At 34.4% G+C, this 24789-nt stretch overlaps 1 protein-coding gene across 1 annotated transcript in view; it reads left to right on the top strand.

Moving 5' to 3' along the window:
• The window catches only part of LOC128226313 (uncharacterized), a 28208-nt gene extending 19092 nt beyond the window's left edge, over positions 1-9116 (top strand). The window contains exon 5 of the mRNA XM_052936196.1: positions 8895-9116. Within this exon, the coding sequence (XP_052792156.1) occupies positions 8895-9116 (222 nt within the window). The remainder of the gene's footprint in view (positions 1-8894) is intronic.
• The last annotated feature ends 15673 nt before the right edge of the window (positions 9117-24789 follow it).

Genomic DNA, 24789 nt, shown 5'->3' with positions numbered 1-24789 from the left:
GTAATTTTCTGGAAAACAAAATGCTTATAATTGGGAGCATTACTGACCTTAATACACCTATCTAAAATTCATATCTTAAGATACTTTATAAAATCGAAATACGAAAAGCAGCAGCAATGAGAGTTGAGCCGATCTTGTTGCTTGCATTTAAACGTTTAAAAAACATGCTTCTATTGAGCACAACAGCTTGTTCACGTGTTGTAAAATAGTATCAGTGATACTTAATGATAGACTGGTGCTGCATTATGGTCTGAGTATGAGCATTCCCATCATACACTGTGCCTGAAACCGTTATCTGCATTCATTAAACTTTATTTTTCAAGACATATAACTTGGGTGATTTTTGATATGTTGTAAAGCATGTCACCATCTACTCGCCAAATGTGAAGATTGAGTGGCGAATAAATTTCATGAACATATTTTCGAAATGGGTCAGCAGGTTCAATGTATATCAAAAAGTTTCAATAGGATTATATGTGTTTTATATGTCTGCATCCTTAATAAACAAACAACACATTATCATATACAACATTGTACACTCCACAAGTTGATACTTGGTTAGCAATAACCTTTACCGCGGCTTACTGAGTACACTACAAACTTTGCCAGTGCATTCGAGTAGTGTCTTGTCTAGGACTATGGTGGTGGCCGTAAGATAATCACCCATTACTTCGCATCCAAATTTCATAATCTACCTTAGGATGAAATAATTTGCCATGCGAAAGTTTCCACTAACTTGTTCACGAAGGATTCTTGTTTTAATCTATTTATAGTACAAAATATAACCTAGGACATACACACTTTATTAATTATCAAGTGACCATGAAACTTAGAACACACTTCTGCACGTCTAAGTCATATCGTTCAATACATTGGAAGATAAATATTGTCAAATAACATAAAAACACATAAAAGTTGTCTTAAATATTTTAAAAGGAATGGTTGCTTAATAGCCTCGACAGTTCCTCTCGTCTGCTTATTGCTCTATTACTCTCTCTCTTCATTTTAACAAACAGGAAACGTCGAAGGCTAATCGCAATGGGAATTATAACACTCATCCTTTCCTGCTTCTAAACTTGAAAATGCAACATACATGTCTTATTTTCGGTAAACTAAATTATTGTTTCGGGGACTTTCAGTTTTATTCACTGGGAAAGATTTTTACAAATTAATTGCATTCACTTTGATATTTACAATATTTGTGTAAATACATGAATACAATCATAAGTTAAATGTCTGAAATAAATGATGCTGGCAGGGAGGAATTAATATTCGTCTCAGATGCAGGATAGCATCTAAAGACAACGACTCCATTATGTTTCAATATCTCGTTTCGTGAGTATTCCACACGGATTTCAAAATAAAGGTTAGCTCGTGCCTGTATCAACTTTATAATGTACATTATTTTTATTTAAATAAAATACAGTTTATATATGTGATGATGAAGAGCTCAAGACATAATGGTTAAGTGCGCCAATGGTGCCGCTGCGTTCGTTTAAAGTACATTTGTCATCATGTCGCAAAAAAAGCTTAAGGAGACGCATGTGAAGGAACTCTGTCACATTACTACACATGTCATCGGATTGGACATTTCTTTCAGTCAAACACAAATCAGCTGATCCATATGGTGCTGCATACGTACACAATAATTCATTACTTACATAGTATCTTATATTATGGAGTAATATCCTCTGTCCAAAGGCACATGTTCATTTGGTTTTAACATTATGCGTTTCAGCTATGATATCTCATACCGCTATGCCTTTCTCATTTCACAGCCAGTTTGAGTATATAATATATTTCATTGTCTAACTACAATCCTGATGTAGGATACCTGTTTTGGGTCGTCATCATCACTTGTGCAATAATTTAGCTGACAATTGAATTCGTGTCTTTTTTATAATAAATAGCTTACCATTCCGCTATTGCCAATCGAACACATTCAATAGACCAAGACTGTAAATAAATATTGCTAAGATGTAAAATGTTATATTGTCATGATTAAAATATGGTAAAAAAACTCTAATTCGTGCTGCAATTCCAAGTATGTTACCAATATGTCGTCTTGCTTAAGACAAGATTTTTTTAAAAAACAAAACCTGTAGGCTCATATAATAACGGACAGCACATCGTTACGCAATGTTTCACTTTAGCTCATAAATAAAGTTTCTTGCGATAATGTGTCTATGAACGTTCTCTTACAGTCCATTTAATATTAGTGGAGAAATGAACATGATAGGCGATTAACGCAATTAGATATGGAAGGAAAGTGCTAGTGTGATTTACCATTACATATATATTAAGCATGTTATTGATAATGAATATAATATTGATGTAAAATATTTAAACACTTATCATGTTTCGCAATGTTAAACCGCCTCAGACAATTTTATCAACAGTATAAGAAATGTTCGCTGATATTTCATGATGTGGCACAATTGCAGTGATAGCATTGATTTAGGAATGCACATTTACGTTTTGCCATCAGCCGACATTAGTTTCTGGTGCAGCGATAACTTCCAAAGATCCCAAATTGTACATATCATAACTAAAAATAAGTACACTGGTTAAAATATGTCAGTTGGATACTTTGCAATGATATACTCGCTTCTTAAGTATGTTAAGTCTTCGGAAAAAATAATAATATTTCTTTCATGCTTTACGATGAAATATGGGGTTTTAACAGTGAAATAACAACAGTGAAAATATCAATTTGATATTTTCACTGCAAAATAAGGAGTGAAAATATCAATTTTCAGAACTACTTTTAAAATCCTTTGTTGTTACATGTACTTGCCTTGGTCAAAACAGAACACTGGACTTCAGTAAATTATGTCAAAAAAGGTTAAAAAAATAAAGAAATATTTTATAAATTTAAATAAATATATAATTGGAAATTAACAACTTACCGTTTATTACCGGTTTATTATCCCGTTTATCAAACATTTTACTGATCTTTGAAGCTGAATGCTCGAACATTTGCTTTCATTTCAAACAAATTACAGACAAAAACAACTGTTCGAACATAAATAAAATTTTATAGCATCGATCAAATGTATTTTGAACTGTTAACCGTTGTAGTACGTAAAATGAGCTTCCTGGAGAATTCACACAACAATTTACAGATAAATCCGATATTTTTTACCCCACCCACATCTCAAAATGTGTCAACAAACTAGCGTGGCATTTACTCTTCTGGAAAACAAACATTTTAAAGCGAAACAGACTGGTCTCTGACAGTAAGATGACTGTTTATTAACTTACTATAAAAACACGCGTATATGCAGTCTTAAACTAAGAAGAATGGTTAAAATCCAATGAGTATCCACATTTGTTTTGCTAACACATTTGACCTTCCAAATTTTCATTCTATAAATAGCGGCGTAGTAATTTGGTTAAAATAAAAAGTGTTTTCATTATTTTTTGGAACATTTGTGCACTAATAATACTTCATTTTTTACTGTTCATAAAGCTTTGCAATAAAAAACGAGCGAATATTAAGCTATAAGAATGAATAGCAGAGAACTATTTCTCAGCAAACCGAAAGTAAAAAAGTTGACAGCTATAATTATGCATGAGGGGCGCCCCACGGGTAGCGGCGTAAAGCCCACCCTTTTCAAAAAAGGGGGTAATTCAGAAATAAATAAAAAACAAATAAAACTCCGAAAATAAGCATAAAAGAAACAGAAAATTTGTTTATTTCAGTGTAAGATCGTATTTAATTTCACTCGTGATCATAAAAAAACTACATTTTCACTCGTGGCTTCGCCACTCGTGAAAATATGTTTTTCTATGACACTCGTGAAATAAAATACGATCTTACACTGAAATAAACAAATATCCTCTATATATCTGCTATCACTACAGTTACATATATATGTATATACGCATTGACAAACTTAAACAAAGTACACGTACTTGCCAGGCCAAACTCAGTTGCAATGTTATTTACCTTTGTTTGCCATTATATCATAAACGTAATCTACACTATTCGCATGAGAAAATGAATAGGTAAAAACCTACTACGTAGTGCGCAAGACAAATTACGGGAAAGCCGTGCCGTAAAGAGTGCCATTTAATTGCGATGACTTCGTTTTCAATTCCTTTAAAAGTCACACGCGCTGCCACGGTTTTGTAACCTTCGACTAACAATTTCTTTTCCCAGGAGTAGAATTCAGCTATTCCCGGAGACATATTTATGTTTTCGCCGTTAATTACGTTAACACTTTTGTTGTTTGAGTATGTTGAAAATGTGAACATGATACGACATTTCTGTTAAAATACATTTTTGTGAGAAATAATTGCAAAGGTTTAGTACTTTATTTTAAAAATAAAACAAGTAGTCTGGTTTATGATTTACAAAATGAGAAATCATGCTGATGGGCTAGTCCCTGTAGTTTCCACTGTATTATAAATATTTAAATAAAAGTGTGAACTGATAAATAAGTTGAATAAAGCATTTAAATTCATAGTGGAGTATTATTATTTGTGTTGATTCCATATTTCCCAAAGTCATTACATAACACCATAAAAATGAAAGTGCACTTTTATGTTAGAAAACGGAGATATATAAAACATTAAACTTTACACACTTATTTAAACGGACTTTAATATTAAATTAAGTTTATCAATGATTTGAGTCGCATCAAATGTTTTTGGGTTTTTTCGTTTGAAAACGATTTTTCTTCGAGGTCGTACGTTTTGTTTCCATGGAAGGTATTTCTAATTTTCTCCTTTCATCCTTTTCTTTTTATGACCAAAAAGGCAAAACCATTATCGCAAAAGAACTACTGGATTAGTTGCCATTTGATTGCCAAAACAAGCATACGGCGATATGATAATTAAATCATTTTGTCATGTTATTGCTGGTATACCTATTGATCAATAACATAACTAATATTCGAGTGCAGTTTCTTTCTCCTTTTATATCAAACGGGCTTTTACAGACGTCATCCACTTAAATGTTTATCTTTCTTCATATATTGCGCCAAACGAGCGAAAATGCGAGAAAGCGGAGGTTAAAAACTCGCCGGGGAGAACATGTGGAATGTGGTGGGGGAAATGTACGTGTGGCAAGACAAAATCTGCATGTGGTGGGGTGATTATGCGTGTGTAGGGGTAAATATGCGCCGCGTTAATGTTCCGTATTTTCGCTTCGCCCTATTTTCGCATTTTTCGCTGCGAATATTCATGACCTCGAAATGGCAAAAATGAACTCTCATAATTATCACAGTGTTTGTATGAAGAAGGTTTAAGTAATGAACCTGTTCGCAATGGCCTTTGTATATCATCCATTTTCTAGCGTTTAGCTCAACCGTAAGGTACACATTTAACACTTATTTGCCACATCATGATTACAATAATGGTGTGCCACTGCATATGTAAAATAGGCACAGCAAAAAAGTCTTCAATAAGAAATGTTATTACCGGTCTCCACGGATATTTATAATTACATCTTTTATTAACGCAACATCAGTGTTCTCTTTATTCTGGTATCATCATCCTTTCTATCACCAAAGTCAGTTTTCAAATAGTTTCCTCCCTAACATTTCCTCAATATTCCATGGTTTTGAATTGCGTGAAATTCCACCCAGATCGTTTGCAAAGATTAAGTATCTGAAAAGCAACAGAAATAATGAAGTTAATTTCAAGCAAAAACATTTGTCCTTCTGTTATACACATTTTGAATATCTTAACATGTGCTGATTTAATTTGCCTGAATCCTATGTGATGGTATTATTGTTTATAACGACCCAAGATGCAACAATCAAGAAAAGCCGCATGTCGTCTGTTTGGTTAATGTGAAGAACACACGTGCGGTGGTCTAAATAGTCGCTTGCGAAGATTCCACGTGTATCAGTATCGTATCTCATAAAAAACGTTTTTATCTCGGTTTTGTCATTTCCCTTCAACTTGAACAAGCCTACTCGTAACAGATTTAACTAATTAGCGCTGGATATCGGCTGCCCACTTTCAACTTGAACAAAATACACAGACCCTATATGACGAAGTGCGCAAAACGTAGTCCACACGTACACGTTCTCGAACAAGTGGCGTTTCGCTCCTTCTTTTTAGTTACAATATACGTACTCATTGGGGTCTTTGGATTAGCTTTGAACATATGTTCGTTGTTTTACTTACATAAAATATTAATGCTATATTCCATAAAGTATGCACTGTCTATCTGGTACTAGACGTTGCGTTCCACATGTTGCCCTTGGTGTTGTTTGATTTCCCAGGAGAGCCCAGGCTCGTTATTGGTGAAGACATATCGGCAAGTTAAGCCACTGGACGGACAACACAATGTAAAATACTTAAAGCGTGCTCCTAATATCCTGGTTAAATGAATATGAAATATTGTGATATTTATTTCCTTGCTTTCTCGCATTTATGCAAAACGCCTTTGGGGATATAGCCAGAAATAAATCAGTGGTTGCAAATACTTTATGAAACACAAAACACAAGTGGTGTTTGCAAGAGATGCTTGATAGATATTGGGAGTAATGTCATATATGATTTTCGTTATGCTTGTTAAGATAATTATCTCCGAATTGCATTGCGGATAACAAGAGAAATTGATATTTTTATTTTATAGTAAGTTTCCTCTAAGCGTGTTATCTGCTCTGTTTAGTTCCCGTTTGAACTGTATGTGTTAGTTAGTCCTAGTGTCATCAAGACAAACGACTTGCCACTAGAAAGGCTCCTGCAAAATATATTAGTGAAGCGACCACGATTTTATGTTTGTATACTCACCTGTGTGAGAAATTTATTCTTATGAATGGTCCATATTCACATACTCCACTCATTTGGTTTAAACATGTCTTCATATTTGTTTCTCTTTCGAATATCGTCATCATGCGGGGCCCGCATCGCTACTGATATTGCTTTGGTTTATTCTCCATTCTTAACAAACCAGTAGTAATTAGTTATCTCAAAGATCTGGAACACATGTTGCTCTTCCTGTACTGGTAAAACACTCATTATAAGAACATGGTGAAAACATAACCACTTGCTGAATGGAGTCGTCAAATTACATCAAAACGTTTGTTTGAAAACATATCGAGATAATTGCGTATATTGATTTCTAGATTACAAAAAAGATTCACAGTTAAATTCTAACAACCCATCGCTGCATGTCCGTCATCCGTAAACAACTTAATCAATAAAGGCGAGGTCACAATCATTCTCAAACAGTCTAAATTACACTCATTCTGAGAAAGTTGGTTTTTGTGCTTTCTAAACGCTCCTTTAAAGTTTGCTCTAGGGTCATATTTTTATGTGGTAAATGTCGTACTGCAATGAGAAGTACTTATCTTCGCCATTTTGTATACACACAGTGTACATAGGCCTTGTGTACAGCATTAACTGTTGTTAAAATCTTCCACACGACGTTAGATAAAAAGAAAGTTAACGACTAATGATCTTAGTTTTCTAGTTAAAACATTCATTTTATTGTAATCGCTTTCTCGTGAAGAAACAATGACTTCTTTTACATCGCTGTTGAGATAAATTGAAATGTACTCTTTTCAAAGTCCATAACAATGATCCCATTTAAGAATGAGGGGGCCAGCAAACATTCACAAGGTACTGGAATTTGATTATTTTACGCAGTTTTCATACCTAGTTTTTTATATATAGCATACCTAGTTTTTCATATATAGTATGTATGCACTGTGCTGCTTGTGGAGTTTTGTGCTGTTCTTCCATGTTTCTTGTTTGTGATTTTTATGTTCTATGTCTTTGGCGTTTAGCCAGTGCCATTAAACCGGGTTTATGTTTAAACTTTTTGCTACTGAGCTTGTTTCCATAGCTTTTCGCATTAATATTGTATGTCAAAGTTATACGAATATAAATTATGTTATTTAAGATGTTTTGTATTTATATCGAAAGAGCAAATGCAAAATTAGGACTAAACGCAGCAAATTTGGAATTTTTATAATTTATCGTTTAAGTCCACTACTCACGCCGTGACCACTCACATAAATTCCTCATGTAAGAAATTATGCAAATTATTTTGTATAAATACTTGCTAAGGAGAAATATTAAAGATGTAAATTAATTATGTCTACACGATGGAAGACTCGATGTGACATGAATATGTTTAAACTGAAAGGCGTTTGCATCTTATCAGTTATTCATCATTCAATGAGTATGCGCTGAACGCTGCACATTGCACCAAGTATTTGGTGGCTCCAAGCGGGAATGAAACTTCCTGAAATAGAAACTGGAGTGTTGGCAGCACGAGATTTGTAAGATCAAAACTTCAAATTGGTTTTGATATTCAATGAGGTATTACATGACGCAATTGAAATTTTACCCATTGATGTTATTAACTCATTATTATGCGTCATTATTTAAAGTTGGAATTAAATTGGATTGATTGCATCTTTCTTTTAACTAGGACTTAGATTCTTCTAGTTGCTCTTTCCTCTGTCAATATTTGTTTCAGAAATAATCCATGTCTTACGAATCCAATCAAACTAGAGTTGACAGGCGCTCGGTTCATCTGAAGCAAAGAAATATTGTTTCACTTAAGCAAATAAGTAATGATATAAAATAAATATTTTGATCTGTTACGTGGAAGCGCCCTGCAACAATAACAATATGTTATCCTCCCCAAACGTCGCTGGAGATCAACGCAGCACGCATTATGTAATATTTACCTCTAAGTAAATATCTCACTTGTTAATTGAAACATGACGCGCACTCAACTGAAAGTAATATATCTTAGCCTAGTTTATAAGTACGCCCTCCGGATTCAATGATTTCTTATCAATGGATTTACATCTCTGATAACCTACTGATGACTTTCAATGCACTAAAGTACACCGAAAAGACGAAAGACTTAAACAGTGATGTACATAACTGAACCCCAATGATTGGTATCATTTCAGGTAAGCTGGAAACGCGCCAACGAAAGTTACGTCTTAACAATCGGTACCCAGCCTATGACGAGCGACCCTAGGTTCGAGGTCGCTCACATCGAGGATTCCCCCGACTGGAATATGATGATATCCAACGTAACGACCACGGACAGCGGAATGTACGAGTGCCAGATCAGCTCGCGGGACCGATACCTCCGCAAGGAAGTTAATAAACATTCTAAAGCAAAATAATAATTCAAATCAGAGATATTTTGGACGTTGTTCATTTTGTCCTATTCCTTGTCCTTTGTCCTTCTACTGCAGAAGTTTTAACCATTGTACACAATATCTTCTTTCAATGGCACTCTTATTTCTTGGTGGACATGATTATTTTGGTTTTACAGGTATAACAATAACAGGATCACTTTATCCCGACAGAATAACAAAACTGTTATCACTGTGCAATGCGTCAGGGGTAGTACACCTCCTGAGTCAACTGACTGGTTCAAAGACAGGATTAAAATTGTTTCAGACGGACGGAAAAGAGTGGAAATGCGTAAAAAGCTTTCAATAAATTCTCGGACTATTACGAGTATTCTGATACTAATATTACTTCCGATACTGGAACAAACTCGTGTAGGACTTCAGGTTACTAGCGTCAATGTCAACGATTTAAATAGTAAGTTCACTTAAATGGGTTTTTGTTTGCACCTTGTTTTGTATTTTGTCGATCAAGCTATGTTCGTTAAAAACGAATAATCAGTGATGGAGCACCTGTTAAAAACTAATCAATTAGCCTTTAATGATCTTAGTCCATTTTTCGATTGGATGTCAAAATACAATGAGTAAAACTATGCATTAAGTTTTTCACGTTCTTATGGAACACAGTCGAACCCCATTGGCACGAACTCGCTTAGCTCGAATTCTTCGTTTGCTCAAACTAAATGTAAAGGACCGGTCCCTGGGAGTTCGAGCCAACGGGGTTTGAAATAATATACTTTTGAGGACATCTTTTCCCACACAGGTTATGTTAGTCTAATGAAATAATTTATACAATAAATTTTCTTTCCTTGTACATATTTACTGTATGATTATATTTGTTTAGATTTTGTGGAGAAGAAACAACAGCGGTTCTTTAAGTACACTGTTCTTGGTAATTAAAACCTGTCTGCTTATTTCAGAACCAGACGACGCTAAGACCAGTTACACACTTGATTCCGGCTCATCTGCAAGTCAGATGGTGACCTTTCTCAAATTGGTCTCGTTTTGTCTGACACAGGTGGCATTTGTCCGATTCTATAACGCTCTCGGTAATTTATAAAACTGCGTTGGACACCTATTGATGTTTACGAGAACCGTAGCGTTGGAGTAGACTGTAAACTGGAAGAACTAATGTTATATGCCGTCATTTTCTCTGTCAAAGTGGTTATAGTGAACATATTCGCATTGATGAGTTTCGTGGCGAAGTTTGTTGGCATAACTTTTTGAGATGACATGATTGTTAGTTATGTCTTAATACCATATGTTTGATATTGGACCAGCGCATGGGATACACGTACTTTGTCATTGCAAGTCTTAACTCTAGTTGTTGTTATTTGTTTAAAGTTGTGACACTTATGATACTTTTTTTAAATTTAAACAGATATATATTGTGCAAAAATCTTAAGTGACCATACATTCTATCAATTAAGTGAAATTTCATGTTCATCGTGTTGGCATATTATAGCAACATTGACTATAAAAAGAGTGTGTCAGCAAATACTATCTATTTTTTTGAAAGAAAAATCTCAGAAGCATTTACGAAAGTATCACTTCCATCCTTTTTTAATGAAGTTGGTTGTTCTTTATTTAAATGAACATAAACCTTGTTAATTGTTTAGTTACTATGGGTATATAACTTATAAATCTTTCCAACAGCTGCAATACAATCCGTTAGGTTACGTGTGTACAACTAAAAGACGCTTGATCAAAGGGCGACTTCAAAAGGTCAAATTCGGACAGTTGCATAGTGTATAACTTCTAAACTTGTTCCAGTTTCTTTCATTTAATAAGTTTGAAATGATAAATGTTTCAAATCGGTATAGTCCGTTGTGCAAATGGAAGTTTAATGTTCATCGTAGTACGTTATTAATCACTAATATATGTTAGACCTTTTCCTAGCTCTTGTTAACGGAAAAACCAATGTTATTAACAAAGAAGAAAACAATCTGAATGTCAGCTATTGTTCTGTATATGAAAACAAAATCGGTTTCTTTTCATTCGTATTGTGGAAACTTGGATCTCTCCTTCTTTTACATTGTTTTATTTCTAATTAAGAATGGTCATTTGACAGTTCACAAACATTACTTTATAGTCAAATTTCGTAATGTTTCTATGATGCGGGTAGATATTAATAGTAGTGCGTTTTGTTTCACAGAATATTTGTATATCAAAATTAAAACTCTCGTAATGGACACTCATTTGGCATATTGATAGTAACGGAACTTGTCAGTTTACAAGATCCTTTGACAGCAACAGCTTGTAGATTATGCCAGTTTCAACATCTAACTGTTTAAATTTACGGAATCAAAGTGTATCGATAAGACAACATTCGGGTGTTGAAAAATGTGTTCTTAGAAGATGTAATCGCGCACAGGAATTTGATGTATTAGTTTGATATTAATAAACACAATGCTTCATTGTTTTCTCCCTACCAAATGAATTATCACATTTACATCAGGTCAGACTTGAATGAATTCGAATATATATACAAACATACGTGAAAGGAAATGAAATGATTAAAATTGTTCCTGTATTTCAAGCATTCGGTTTAAGTGAATGCATAATGTATTTGTGTCATGTGGTAACAAGTATATCACATACTCACTGGCTTTATATGTTAACTCATGTGTTCATTCTATTATTATTTTGTGAATGGTTAATTTGATTAATAAAAAATAAAACAAACGTCTTTTATAGTCTTAAGTCGCCATTTAAACTTACCTTTTGGACATAAGTCCAGACGAACTGAGCATGGGCATGATAAGTGAGCTCTTTTTATTATCCTTTAAGCGGTACGCCGTTCTATATGCCTTTTAAACATCATATCAATTGAAGTAGCATTCTGTTCACAAGCCGAAGTATTTTGTCTATATCAGAGAATGAAGAAATAAAAACTATCAGGCAATAGTGAATCAAACCGTTATCACCAAGCCCCACCTGGGGAACATTTTCAAGGACCAGGAAAGTCGCAGACCTACAAACCTCTACATAGAGCTACTACTGCCGAATGAAGCAAACTGATTTCCAGCCCCCGGGCAAGCTTTGGCATTAGGCCCCTCACAGCTACTACGTCAAACAGACGCTAACTCAGATTGTTGTCGACCCTAATTTCAATGCTTTAATTTTTCCCGACAGTTCCTACAAACGTTAAGCAGTTTCTCATTTTGACCAGGAGTTTGTTTCTTGACGCTCGGACAATTCATCATCTTTGATAAACTGCACTGAACTGTCACCATCTGAAAATCACATTTGATATAGAATGATTAAACAAAAAGTCATATATTCTTACAATAAATAGGTATTTGAAGTTTAGATAGAGTCATTACTAACCAATTGTAATGCTGTACGTCATGCCATACTTTGGTTAAAATTGTTTTGTTAATAGAAACCATTTTCATAATTTCAGCGTTGGGTTATTTACAAATTATTTGTTAGAGGTTTTTACACCTGTTATTTGAAATATGCAACTGTGTTTGTAACAGGTTGGCAAACGCCAACGAATTAGGATGTTGCTAATTGCCAAACAAAGGAGGTGTCATTCGAAGCCATATTGACTTAAGCTTACTGTTTTATTGTTCATTTGTATCTAATTTAGCACCTTGACATATGTTTTGATTAAGAATTATTTGAAATCAGAAGTAATTAGTTTGAGCTGAGCTGACAGTCTTTATGAAGTATTTCCTGTTTTTCTATTGGTTTAATTTATGGTAGGCATGACCGGGCTGCACAATATAGGGTAACATATTTTTTAATTGTGAAAAAAGATAGGAGAAAAAATGTAGTTCTTCATAGAAAACGGACTCTTGAAATTTGTCTGAGCTCGAAGGTGGTTTTACCACAGTCCAGCAAACTATAGCGTTGTCGCTGTTGTACAATATATTTGGTGTTAATTTTTGGACTACACACACTGTGTTATTACATCAAGTATTTGTTAATGAAAGAAGAACATAATAAAATCGTGAAAAGAACTTGGTGTCGTGAAAAGGATTTTTTTTTGGACTTTAATAGCTAATTCCCCATCGGTGTCAAATAACGCGTTTATAGTTAAAAACGCACGGCACAACACAGTGAACGAAAATAGCCGGGGCAACAATGTTCACCCCTTGAAGGAATCATTCACTCATACATTAATTAAATTTATGTATTGTTTATAATTAAAGCGCTGATAATTACTTGTCAGATTTAGCACTGCTAATGACCTTTATAACAATACTTACTTCTATGCCATACGTTTGGGCAAAATAATCCGGATATCCATTGCAATATCGAATACCCTTTTTTTAACCTGTTATACATACCACTTGCGAACAAATAAGCAGCCCTCCAAAGTCACGGACTTTATCAGTCATATTTGAACAGTGTTTTTTTATAATAGTTTATATGTTCATGAAATCAAAACTAAAATAAATAACAAAATACCACTTACTGGGTCATTAAGATAGATGTAAATTACATCTTTAAAGCTTTCTGGGATTTTTTTCTTTAACAAAAAATATGTTAATGGAAAATAGCTGTAACGAATTCTGCAGTCTTGCTCGGACTGCAAAACTAATAAAATTTGTCCTAATTAAACGTTGATATTATCTGTATAGATTATATATAGATTATTTATAGAAAGACAAATATTTAAGTTATCATACCACAGGAGTTGCGCCATAATTGCGAGTAATAACTGATTCAATAGAATGTATGATCAAGCATCTATTAGCCATGATCACCTTCTTCGCGTTGATTGTTTATTGATTTATTCTACATATTTGTATGTGTAATGTGAATGTATCATTGTTTGTTATTATCATTGCTCATACACGTTGACTAGTTGAATTATAGCATATATGTGTTGTGACGATCTATTAAGTGCAAGTCATTAAACTGTCTGTCTGTCTGGCTGTCTGTCTATGATAAAACAACAATGCGTTTTCCACCACGAGTACAACTACATTCCCAACAATGTATGACAGTCTTGTCGAATTGAAACCAGCAGGCACACTATTAGAACAATGATTGACAGCGGGAGTAGTATTAAGTTATTCCACCACTGCTTTATTTAAAATGTCGTAAAAAGTGATTATAAAATTATAAATTAATTTTTAAATTACATTGAGAAGAATAATTGAATTGCAAACATCGGTCTTACAAGTATTGTACTGCAGAACATTTACGAGTTTTGATCGGATTCGCGGAAAGTTAGAAAAATTCTTTCAGTCCTTTTAAAAGTTTGCTTACAATCCAAGAATACCTTCGTCACAAGTACTACTGTGCCGTGCAATCAGGGTATGTTACCCTCCTCAAAGCTTTGTTGGATATTTTGAGCGTACTTGAGGTTGAAGAATCGATTGCTATGTGAAACATTCATAATTGTTTTTAAAATAGTGTTTCGTATTAGTTATTTAGAATCGATTATCGTCGAAACATCCTTAAATATTGTGGACTTATTGAGTTTTAAACTCCCACTCTGAAGTTTCATTTTGAATTCATGATGTTCCTTCTTTAACCCAAACCTGGCTCACTCATAGTAGCAATATCATGGACGTGTTTCCCTCCTCTTATATACTCCTTATAGAGAGATGTGAAATCATGTTTGATTTGAAATTAACCAATCTCGCACTTAACGAGAATGTCGCTGGTTACGTATTACGTTGGCGTATCTTGTTTGGTATAATTCTCATGTTCTTTATTGCATAAGTAATAGTATATTTAAAGTGTTTGGTGACATCAAAGATTCATAAGACCGAATCTTTACTTCAACAATTTAGTCCGTCGCAAAAGATAAATGAATCTACTCATTTGTCTGAATCATTTGATTCAAAATTGTCAGAAATCCAATACGACATAGACAAATACCATACTGACAAGCCAAGCGTACCAACATGGACCTCCATTGTCCACTTATACCTGATTTTGATATATCACGCCAGAATGTCGTTGTCTCTATCAAGGTTTCAAACCCCGGCAAGGCAGTGGAACCTGATTTCATAAAAAGCTATGCACTGAAAGTCAAAGTGATGTAAATATCTCACACCTTTCAAGACATGTCAGTCTTTATGTCTGATCTGGTAAAATGTTCCTACTTTTGCAACCGTCTGTACATTACATCAGACGATTTATCCGGAAGATTCTTTTGGTTGGTGTCATTCAATCCAGCGAGGACAACGACCCTCTGTTTCACTAGAAAGTCAAACCAGTGCGTCCAACTGTTTATATTTAATCCCTCATGACTTTCACGGGCATATCGCTTCCATCGAGCAAACGACCTTGCTGCGAATGGATAGAATGCGGTCTTTCTAATATGTCCATGGCCGAATATCTCTAGAAATACTACTCATTTTACTGAATCATTTGATTCAAAATTGTCAGAAATCCAATACGACATAGACAAATACCATACTGACAAGCCAAGCGTACCAACATGGACCTCCATTGTCTTAATTAAAATCGACGCATGGATTATGTTAACAATCTTGTAAAACATGTAAAACAAGCTCACTACAGAAATATTGCCTAATGTAATCGTGAAAGCAGCTCTTCCTCGAAGGTTTGAGAAAATTCTAAATGAAGCTTTGTTAATCCATGGTCTTCTTCCAACCTTCCCGAACACGTCCATCGTGTCAGCATGTTTTAATCAACCTCTAACAAGGATAATCTGCTCAATGACTTTTTCCAATCACAATCTGCCCTGAATGTTCCTGAATGTTCCTGAAATTCATTCCATTATTGCTACAGACACTGAGAGAGTCCACTTATACCTGATTTTGATATATCACGCCAGAATGTCGTTGTCTCTATCAAGGTTTCAAACCCCGGCAAGGCAGTGGAACCTGATTTCATAAAAAGCTATGCACTGAAAGACAAAGTGATGTAAATATCTCACACCTTTCAAGACATGTCAACCTTTATGTCTGATCTGGTAAAATGTCCCTACTTTTGCAACCGTCTGTGCATTACATCAGACGATTTATCCGGAAGATGCCGGATATTATCGTCAAAAGGTCTTCTCTTCGTATCGATTCTTTTGGTTGGTGTCATTCAATCCAGCGAGGACAACGACCCTCTGTTTCACTAGAAAGTCAAACCAGTGCGTCCAACTGTTTATATTTAATCCCTCATGACTTTCACGGGCATATCGCTTCCATCGAGCAAACGACCTTGCTGCGAATGGATAGAATGCGGTCTTTCTAATATGTCCATGGCCGAATATCTTTAGAAATACTACTCATTTTACTGAATCATTTGATTCAAAATTGTCCGAAATCCAATACGACATAGACAAATGCCATACTGACAAGCCAAGCGTACCAACATGGACCTCCATTGTCTTAATTAAGATCGACGCATGGATTATGTTAACAATCTTGTAAAACATGTAAAACAAGCTCACTACAGAAATATTGCCTAATGTAATCGTGAAAGCAGCTCTTCCTCAAAGGTTTGAGAAAATTCTAAATGAAGCTTTGTTAATCCATGGTCTACTTCCAACCTTCCCGAACACGTCCATCGTGTCAGCATGTTTTAATCAACCTCTAACAAGGATAATCTGCTCAATGACTTTTTCCAATCACAATCTGCCCTGAATGTTCCTGAATGTTCCTGAAATTCATTCCATTATTGCTACAGACACTGAGAGAGTCCACTTATACCTGATTTTGATATATCACGCCAGAATGTCGTTGTCTATATCAAGGTTTCAAACCCCGGCAAGGCAGTGGAACCTGATTTCATAAAAAGCTATGCACTGAAAGACAAAGTGATGTAAATATCTCACACCTTTCAAGACATGTCAACCTTTATGTCTGATCTGGTAAAATGTCCCTACTTTTGCAACCGTCTGTGCATTACATCAGACGATTTATCCGGAAGATGCCGGATATTATCGTCAAAAGGTCTTCCCTTCGTATCGATTCTTTTGGTTGGTGTCATTCAATCCAGCGAGGACAACGACCCTCTGTTTCACTAGAAAGTCAAACCAGTGCGTCCAACTGTTTATATTCAATCCCTCATGACTTTCACGGGCATATCGCTTCCATCGAGCAAACGACCTTGCTGCGAATGGATATAATGCGGTCTTTCTAATATGTCCATGGCCGAATATCTTTAGAAATACTTCTTACGACTGCCAAAAGACTCTAACATGAGTAAGCTGACGTTGTTTTGGACAGTCGTTCACATTTAAATACAACCTTAACAAGATGAACATTTTTTTTGCCAGTTCATGTTAATTGTAGACACTTACCACTACTTCTTCTCATTGTTCGTTGCGGTAACATAAGACTTATCCTACTTAATACACTATCTTTATAAGACCCGTGTCTCCCCATTGCTTAAAGTTTGGTTCCAAAGACGCAACGAGCAACATGAACTTTACTATTTAAACATTTCCAACTCCACATTCGCCAATCCAATAGCATCAGAGCTTGTCCAGCTACAAACGAACACACCTCATGTTAACACGAAATGGCACACTTTTTATTCTTTTTTATTTGCTCTAGCAATTTTCTATCGTCCTCAAGCATCAATACTCTCCAACAGTCTTCTAATTTGGCATTTAGTAAGGTACTAAATATCGAATTCAATTTTGTTTGCACAAAGAAACAGTTTGAAACAATGGTAGACATGATACATTGTATATTAGTAACGCTTTCTTCTCCATTCTGTTAAAAATGCGTTTTCCCATTTGTTTAAAATTGCTGAACTGTTTTTGTTTGTTCGTGCATGGTGCTTGTGTATTTTCACGTGTATACATTATTTGAATGAATACTGTTTTAAACAAGAGTTCTGCCCCAAAGCAAATTGTCTCTAACATTTTAATTCTAGTACTTCAAACAAGATCTTCTTCAGTTACCGATAAATGTTTGTCTTATTCCTGCATATACATGTTTGCAACAAACTTTAAGCATATCATTATAAAGAGTGGTCAAGTGAATTAATTTAAGGTCCTTGCTCTATTTTCGTTAAGAAAAAACAAAAAGTAGTTAATAAACCTCAACTTGTATTTTTACAGGGTTACTTTCAATGTTCCTTCAGCGTGTCGGTAACCATTACATCCTTGATGAAACTTCTGAATTGCAGTGAAGTATTTTGAGACACGCATCTTAAAGTTCTAAACACATCCATGTTTTGGAATTTAATTGACATGTAAATAACATTTCAATTACAATGTTTATTTCCGAACGTGACTTAACCAAACGACCAGTAGAACAGATACTTGCTTAGTTTATGGCTTTAAGGGACTCTTTTAAAAGTACCTATCAGTTTGTTAATAATATGTTATCAGGAGAAGCTATGAAGTAAAATTGAGATTCACGAATAGTTTAATTGCTGGGATTTTTTACCACTTCGGGACATGAATGTCAATACAGGGATGTGCCAAGTGGCCTTAACGCTAATGTTTTAAGAGACCTTCAGAATGTATCTAGTGGAAAAACAGCGCAGTCGCAAGCCTAGCCAATACAGGTTAATCTGGAAATCTGCTACATTGCGTGAATGTTGTTCATAAAACCAGTATACACAAGCTAATCCCCTTTTACATTTCCATGTTTTTGTTAACATATGGGTGACATGTTTTTGAAAACAGATCACGTAAATTATTGCGAACACGCTTTTATGCGGGCATGGAAAGTAAACAGCAGTCCCTAAAGAATTCTAACAATATAATACAGACGTGCTCTTGTTGATATTAAATACTTTTTCCTGGTGTTGTCTTCTCAAATGGCATATGATTAAGTTCAGGCACCAGGTGTTAGAACTTCTCTTGTGCGTTTTGTTTGTTTTCAAAATGATTTATTGCATTTAGAGTTGTTATATGTTAGTCACAGCGATATAATTCTAAGTTGAATAATCGTGTGTGTTATAATGTATGCATATAGGTAATGTCATGGGAACCTCATAACTTTATGAGTCGATAAGCGAAACTGTGCTTTCCGATAGGTACAACACTCCAGGTCAAACAGACCCTCACGATGAGACACATGACAAGAAAAAGACCTAGCTTACATAATTTCTAATATATCGTCATTAATAACTGTTCGAATAACAGCTTTGGAACGGCCAGTTAGTTAGTTTATACTAACTCCTTTGAACTCGATAGTGATGAAAGCTGATCGCTTATAGAATCACTCTCGAATCCGGTTGCTGGGTAAAAACCAGTACAGGTCTCCATTAACGGTCAGTTAAACAATGATACTCCCAATAACTGAAGAAGAACCTATGCAATAAGTAAGACATCTAGTGGAAGACACTTCTGATAACTATTTATAATATAGAAATACTGTAAGTATTATATCAGTTATAACGTAATTACTGAGGCACACGCTGATTTAAGTCAGTAAAAACATGCATTTGTCAGAGGTAAACTCGACAAAACTTCGATGTTCAAGGCTACATGTGTACGAATTTACTAAAGATTGGCAAAAAGCGACACAGTGTTTAATGAATATGTTTGGGCTGTTGACCACCATAGGGTATTAATTGGTATATTTAAGATTAGCGTGACTATTATGATATGCAGGAAAAGGTACGTCCTGATAATAACTTCAAAATACACCTAGGATAACGAAATATGTTCGACAGGGCAGTCATCGGTAGGAAGAAAACATGAATGCCAATGCTGTCAAATATTAAACATGTCAAACCAATTTATCTGAGCAATAGAATAATAAAACTGCGGCATACGCTTTTTGGTATAAGCATGCTATTGTCGGAACTTAACTTTAATGAGTACTTTCTGTTTTTCTAAACAGTTTAAATTCCTTGTCTATAATGTTATTGACGAAAGGGGGTTTAGTATTTAAAAAATGGTTTCTGATCTATTATGTAATCTCAACTCCAAATCATAATACAATTATTCTAAAATTAATAAGATCAAAACCGACCGTACAATTTATTCTGCATTACAAACAAATAAATATTCCCTAACTTTATCAAATTCGACTTTAGTCAGAATACCATGTTGGGAAAGAAAATAAGAATAAGATTCACGCAAATGAAATTAAAACTGCACAGTTGTAGGATGTATTTATTTTTAAACAGTAATCTAGGTGTCCGTACGTCGGAAGCTCTCTTATGTTGAGTTAAAATATGTCTTAAGTTAACCAATATTCGTGGAAAGTTGTGGACTTGGTATCGCAGACAATAAATGACCATATACTTGTGATAAACCTTGTACAGAAGAAATCAATACTTGCATATAATCAAATTACTTAAGTTGTGAGCTATAAAGGGAAGAGTCTGAAGTATGCGAGAAATATTTCCATACCGCGTATGCCCCTTAATCATGCAGTTGTCACGTGTCTGCCATTTCGATAATAAGTCAGTGCAAGAATCAGTGAAACGGAAATTGCAAGTCTGCACATCAAGCAGATAGCTGGCGTTAATACACTCAATCAAAGAACTGCAATTCCGCTAAGTACAACACGACGTCCTGTGTGAACCTAATACTTAATACTTGCAAAGTCATAACAGTGTATGTCACAGGCCGAAATATATGTTCAATAAAATATGTTTTATTGTTTCAATTCGCAATCATCTATTTTAAATATCTTTTTTCATATATATTAAACATCAGATTGGAACATAAAATATTATGTTACGATTGTATATATGCTATCAAAATAAATTGCACACATACCTGAATTTGAATAAAACGTTTCAGCAAATAAACAATGTAAGAGAAATAATATATATCGATTTTGAAAAACAAAAATAATAACGACAAAATAAGACACGTGCTCGATATGCTACTGTATAAATATGAAAAATATAAAGTAAATGAGGCTTTACAATTCCTCATCAAAAATCAAAGCTATACCATTTCAATTCAGTTTCTGTAGTGCTGGAATATTTCAAACCCGTCATTTGATGATGATATGTAATTGATGTGAAGCGTCGCTGTCTGGAGGTCAGCTTAGTCATCTAGCTCTTATAGGGTGCCTTAGAATGGATGCTGATAGGTTTTTCATAGTAAGATGCAACGATGAACCGGTAGGTATAGAAGGAATCTAGCATGGGCATGTCTAGATTAAGATAGGCGTGGGGTTATTTTTAACAAAACTCTGAGTAAAGTTGTAAAACATTTGATTCCCATTTGATTACATTAAATGTATCCGACACTTAGCTGATTTTGTAGAATCCCAATCGGGAAACGGCCATCTCCGCCATTTGACAGATTGTATTGTCTCAAAACGATTGAATCATTGTGTTAACATGAAATCTTAACATGAACAAAATATAAAAAATAAGAGAAACAAACAAACATGTAAACAAATATGCTGTGGAATACTGAATTAAGTTACCAAAACAAAACCACTAATTTGGCCTTTATAAATGTGTGTATTTACTGACAAGTATTCAAAGCGTGAGGATTTTTTTTTTTATTTTAGGAAACTCTATAGTTCTCGATCTAGTTCTAGTTCTTACGCATTCCTTACTTTCTACTCGGTCTGTAAAAGCTGTCAAATGTATCATAATTGAACGCTAATTTAATCTGCGTGTATTAAAATATGTATCTTCGATATAGCACAGGGGTTTCCTTAATTGCAAATAATAATTGCTTTAGCATAATATCTGATAAAACAACAATGCGTTCCCCCAAGGTTCCGACTTCATGCTCAAAAATGAATGCGATTAACAGACATCATAACTATAATGAACCACATACTGATTGAAAAAAATGAAAACAGGATTTAGGTTATTTTGCATATTTCCCCCGTAAAACAGTCATTTTACATTGCACTATTACAACATTTGTTTCTGAAGGAGATTCAGACAATATTGGCAAATGGAATCCAGTAGGAAAAAGCTTAAAACGTATTTTGATAACGGGAATAGCATTCAGTTTTTTTATAACAAAATAACCAGCATTGCATTTCTTCACATTTCAAATACTTGATTATATTGCATTGTGACATTTACGTAAATGGAACTGAATAACTAAATGCTACAAAATAACGAGTAATATGTGAACCGAGGAAGTTGGTAATTGTCTTTCAGACAATGATACTGCACCCTTCAGACAAAGTATGTTACCCACCTGAAAGCGTTGCTGGGTATAATAAGAGTAATTTGGATATTGGTTAAGCACAGGTTGCAGTATGAATTAGTTTAGTACGATTGTTACGAAAGCTGATTATAGAATCACTCTACAATGTATTTCCTTGTGAGAAACCTGTACTGGTGTCTATTGTGAGAAAAAAAACCTGGCTGGGATCGAACTTACAACATTTTGGATGAGAGACGGACATCCAAACCACTAGAGTACTCTTATATTTCAGTATCATTGGCTTGATGGTTAACAAATCCTCTCGTTATTTAAAAATCTACCCAGTTTCTTATCAGTGTCGGTGAAACAACTTTTGTTTGCGTTTGATTCACCTCGGATCTATTGTTGATGAACTTTTGTATGGTGTGCTGATATATTTCTAATAAAACAATCACAGCTGAAACAGTTTTCTCAATATCTTAAGGACGTAGATGAAAGCTTACAAAAAGGACATTGTCTTTTTTCTTGTGATGTTAACCTTGCAAATTAATTATGTGTATGCCCAAATTATGTACAAAATCTGATTGAAATATTTGAATAAATTTTGTTAAAACCAAGGACGTTAACGATGTCTATGACTTAATCAAAGTTCTTAACAATTGGCTTTTTAATGACAAAAAAAATCTGTTTCAAAGTAAATAGTCTTAAGACACTCAAACAAAAAGTTCTCCAGTACTTATCATCGATGTTCTGTGTCTGTTTTCATACATGCAATGATTTACACCAAACATTTGCACAAACACTTAAAAAAACATGGCCAAATGATATAAAGAGTTTTAACTCGAATAAATGACAGTTAAAAGCTCAATATTTGCAATCTTAACACTTCTACTTTCAAAATAACTTAATTATTTCAACCCTTGAAGGTCAAATTTGCTGTTCACATACAAAAGACATTGCTTAGAATTGTTCCGTAATTATCAATTAAACACATCCGTGTATTGAGCGCACTATCCAGAAAATCTGAAAAGAAGTGAATTTTAATAAAAGGCTATTGCATAAATATTTCAACAATGAAAGAATCAAAACAACATAAACAGTTTAATATAGTATTTGAGTCAAATAAAACATGCAAAGGGATTGATCACGAGTAATACCAACATCAGTTACGGCCATCTCCAAAAAAATCAAATTAATAACCAAGCAACGGTGTTTTTAAGCAAGTAAAGTTTAAATCATAGTACATTGTTAAACTGTTTATCTGTAAAGTAAAGGTAAATATTCTTTTTTAGTAAAAGGTGTGGGGAAAAAATATTGAACGAAGAGGGAGTAAGAGAAAGAGGCTCCAGCTACTGATTTACTTTTGTAGACATATGATCAATACAAAGTTATCTAATTAAAATCATATACAAATATACACTTTGCCATTATGATCTAAAGTTTACTCATAGTGATTTGAGATAGACGTAAAACAATTGACTAGATCGTTTTAAACACTTCGGCACACTTTGTGATTAAATCAATCGACTAACACCACGCAAAATTTCTTTCAATTATGACCTAAAATGTGTCTTTATGCAAAAAATAACGAACATAACTATCCTTTGACACACATGAGTTTGCCTATGTAGCAATTAATGACATGTTGAAGTAGGCAGAAACCAGGAGGATGGAGGTTCTCTGGGGAGCCCGCTCTCGTGTTCTTTCCGTTCAGCAACTGACCAATCTATTATGGATGCTCAAAATGAAAACAATCATTATTATCGCTGGAAATGTGACATAACGCTTCGTCAATTGGTAACGAACACAATGAAGGACAATAAAATTGTGTTAGCCTTGTAAAGAATGGTAACTAGTGCTTGCACGAAAGCAATGATCAATATCAAACCAAAGGACATGTGTTACCAACAATAATATTGGTGTCTGAGCCACACGATGTGTTAAACATCGTCACATTATGTTTCACAAATGAACTCAGTTCACTGTTGTAATACGAGATCTATCGACAGTGTCAAAATCCATACTTACATGAAACATAATTATATATGTTATGAATTATAAATAACATTAATGGGACATAAAAGTATCTAAGTAGCTTGCAAGAAATTTTATTGCTTAATTAAACTGTTTCGTTGTGACGATACGCATTGAAATTGTTTTGCTAACTGAAACACGAACCATATATACAGCTGTTACAGAAACCAATCAAATTGTAAAGAGGACATCACGTGCTATTTACAAACCAATGAAATCGCAGTCGCCATAATGTCTTTGTCTTCAACGAACAAGCACTGCGGCCGCCACATAAATCATCAACATGTGCCATGTTTGTACAACTGATGTATATAGATGTTACGGCAGTAAATATAAGCCCATTTACAAACTAGTTGTTTGTTGATTACTTACTGGCTAATGATATGAGAGTCATAACTGAGCCTGGTATGATACATGAAGAGAATAGTATATACTATGAACTAGAATGGTGTCCATACCGTCTGTGCCTTACAATCGTGCAATTGACACATGTCTGCAAATTCGATAGGAAGTTTATGCAAACAACCGTGAAATGGAAATTGTGATTGGTACCTCCAGCAGATATATTTTTCAAATATATTGTATTCAACAATTTTTCTATAAAACATCAGATTGAAACATTATAAAATATCTTATTGTAATAATATTACTCGTATA

This window comes from Mya arenaria, chromosome 3, assembly GCF_026914265.1.
Source record: "Mya arenaria isolate MELC-2E11 chromosome 3, ASM2691426v1".
Classification (NCBI taxonomy): domain Eukaryota; kingdom Metazoa; phylum Mollusca; class Bivalvia; order Myida; family Myidae; genus Mya; species Mya arenaria.
This window is presented reverse-complemented; position numbering and strand designations above follow the sequence as displayed.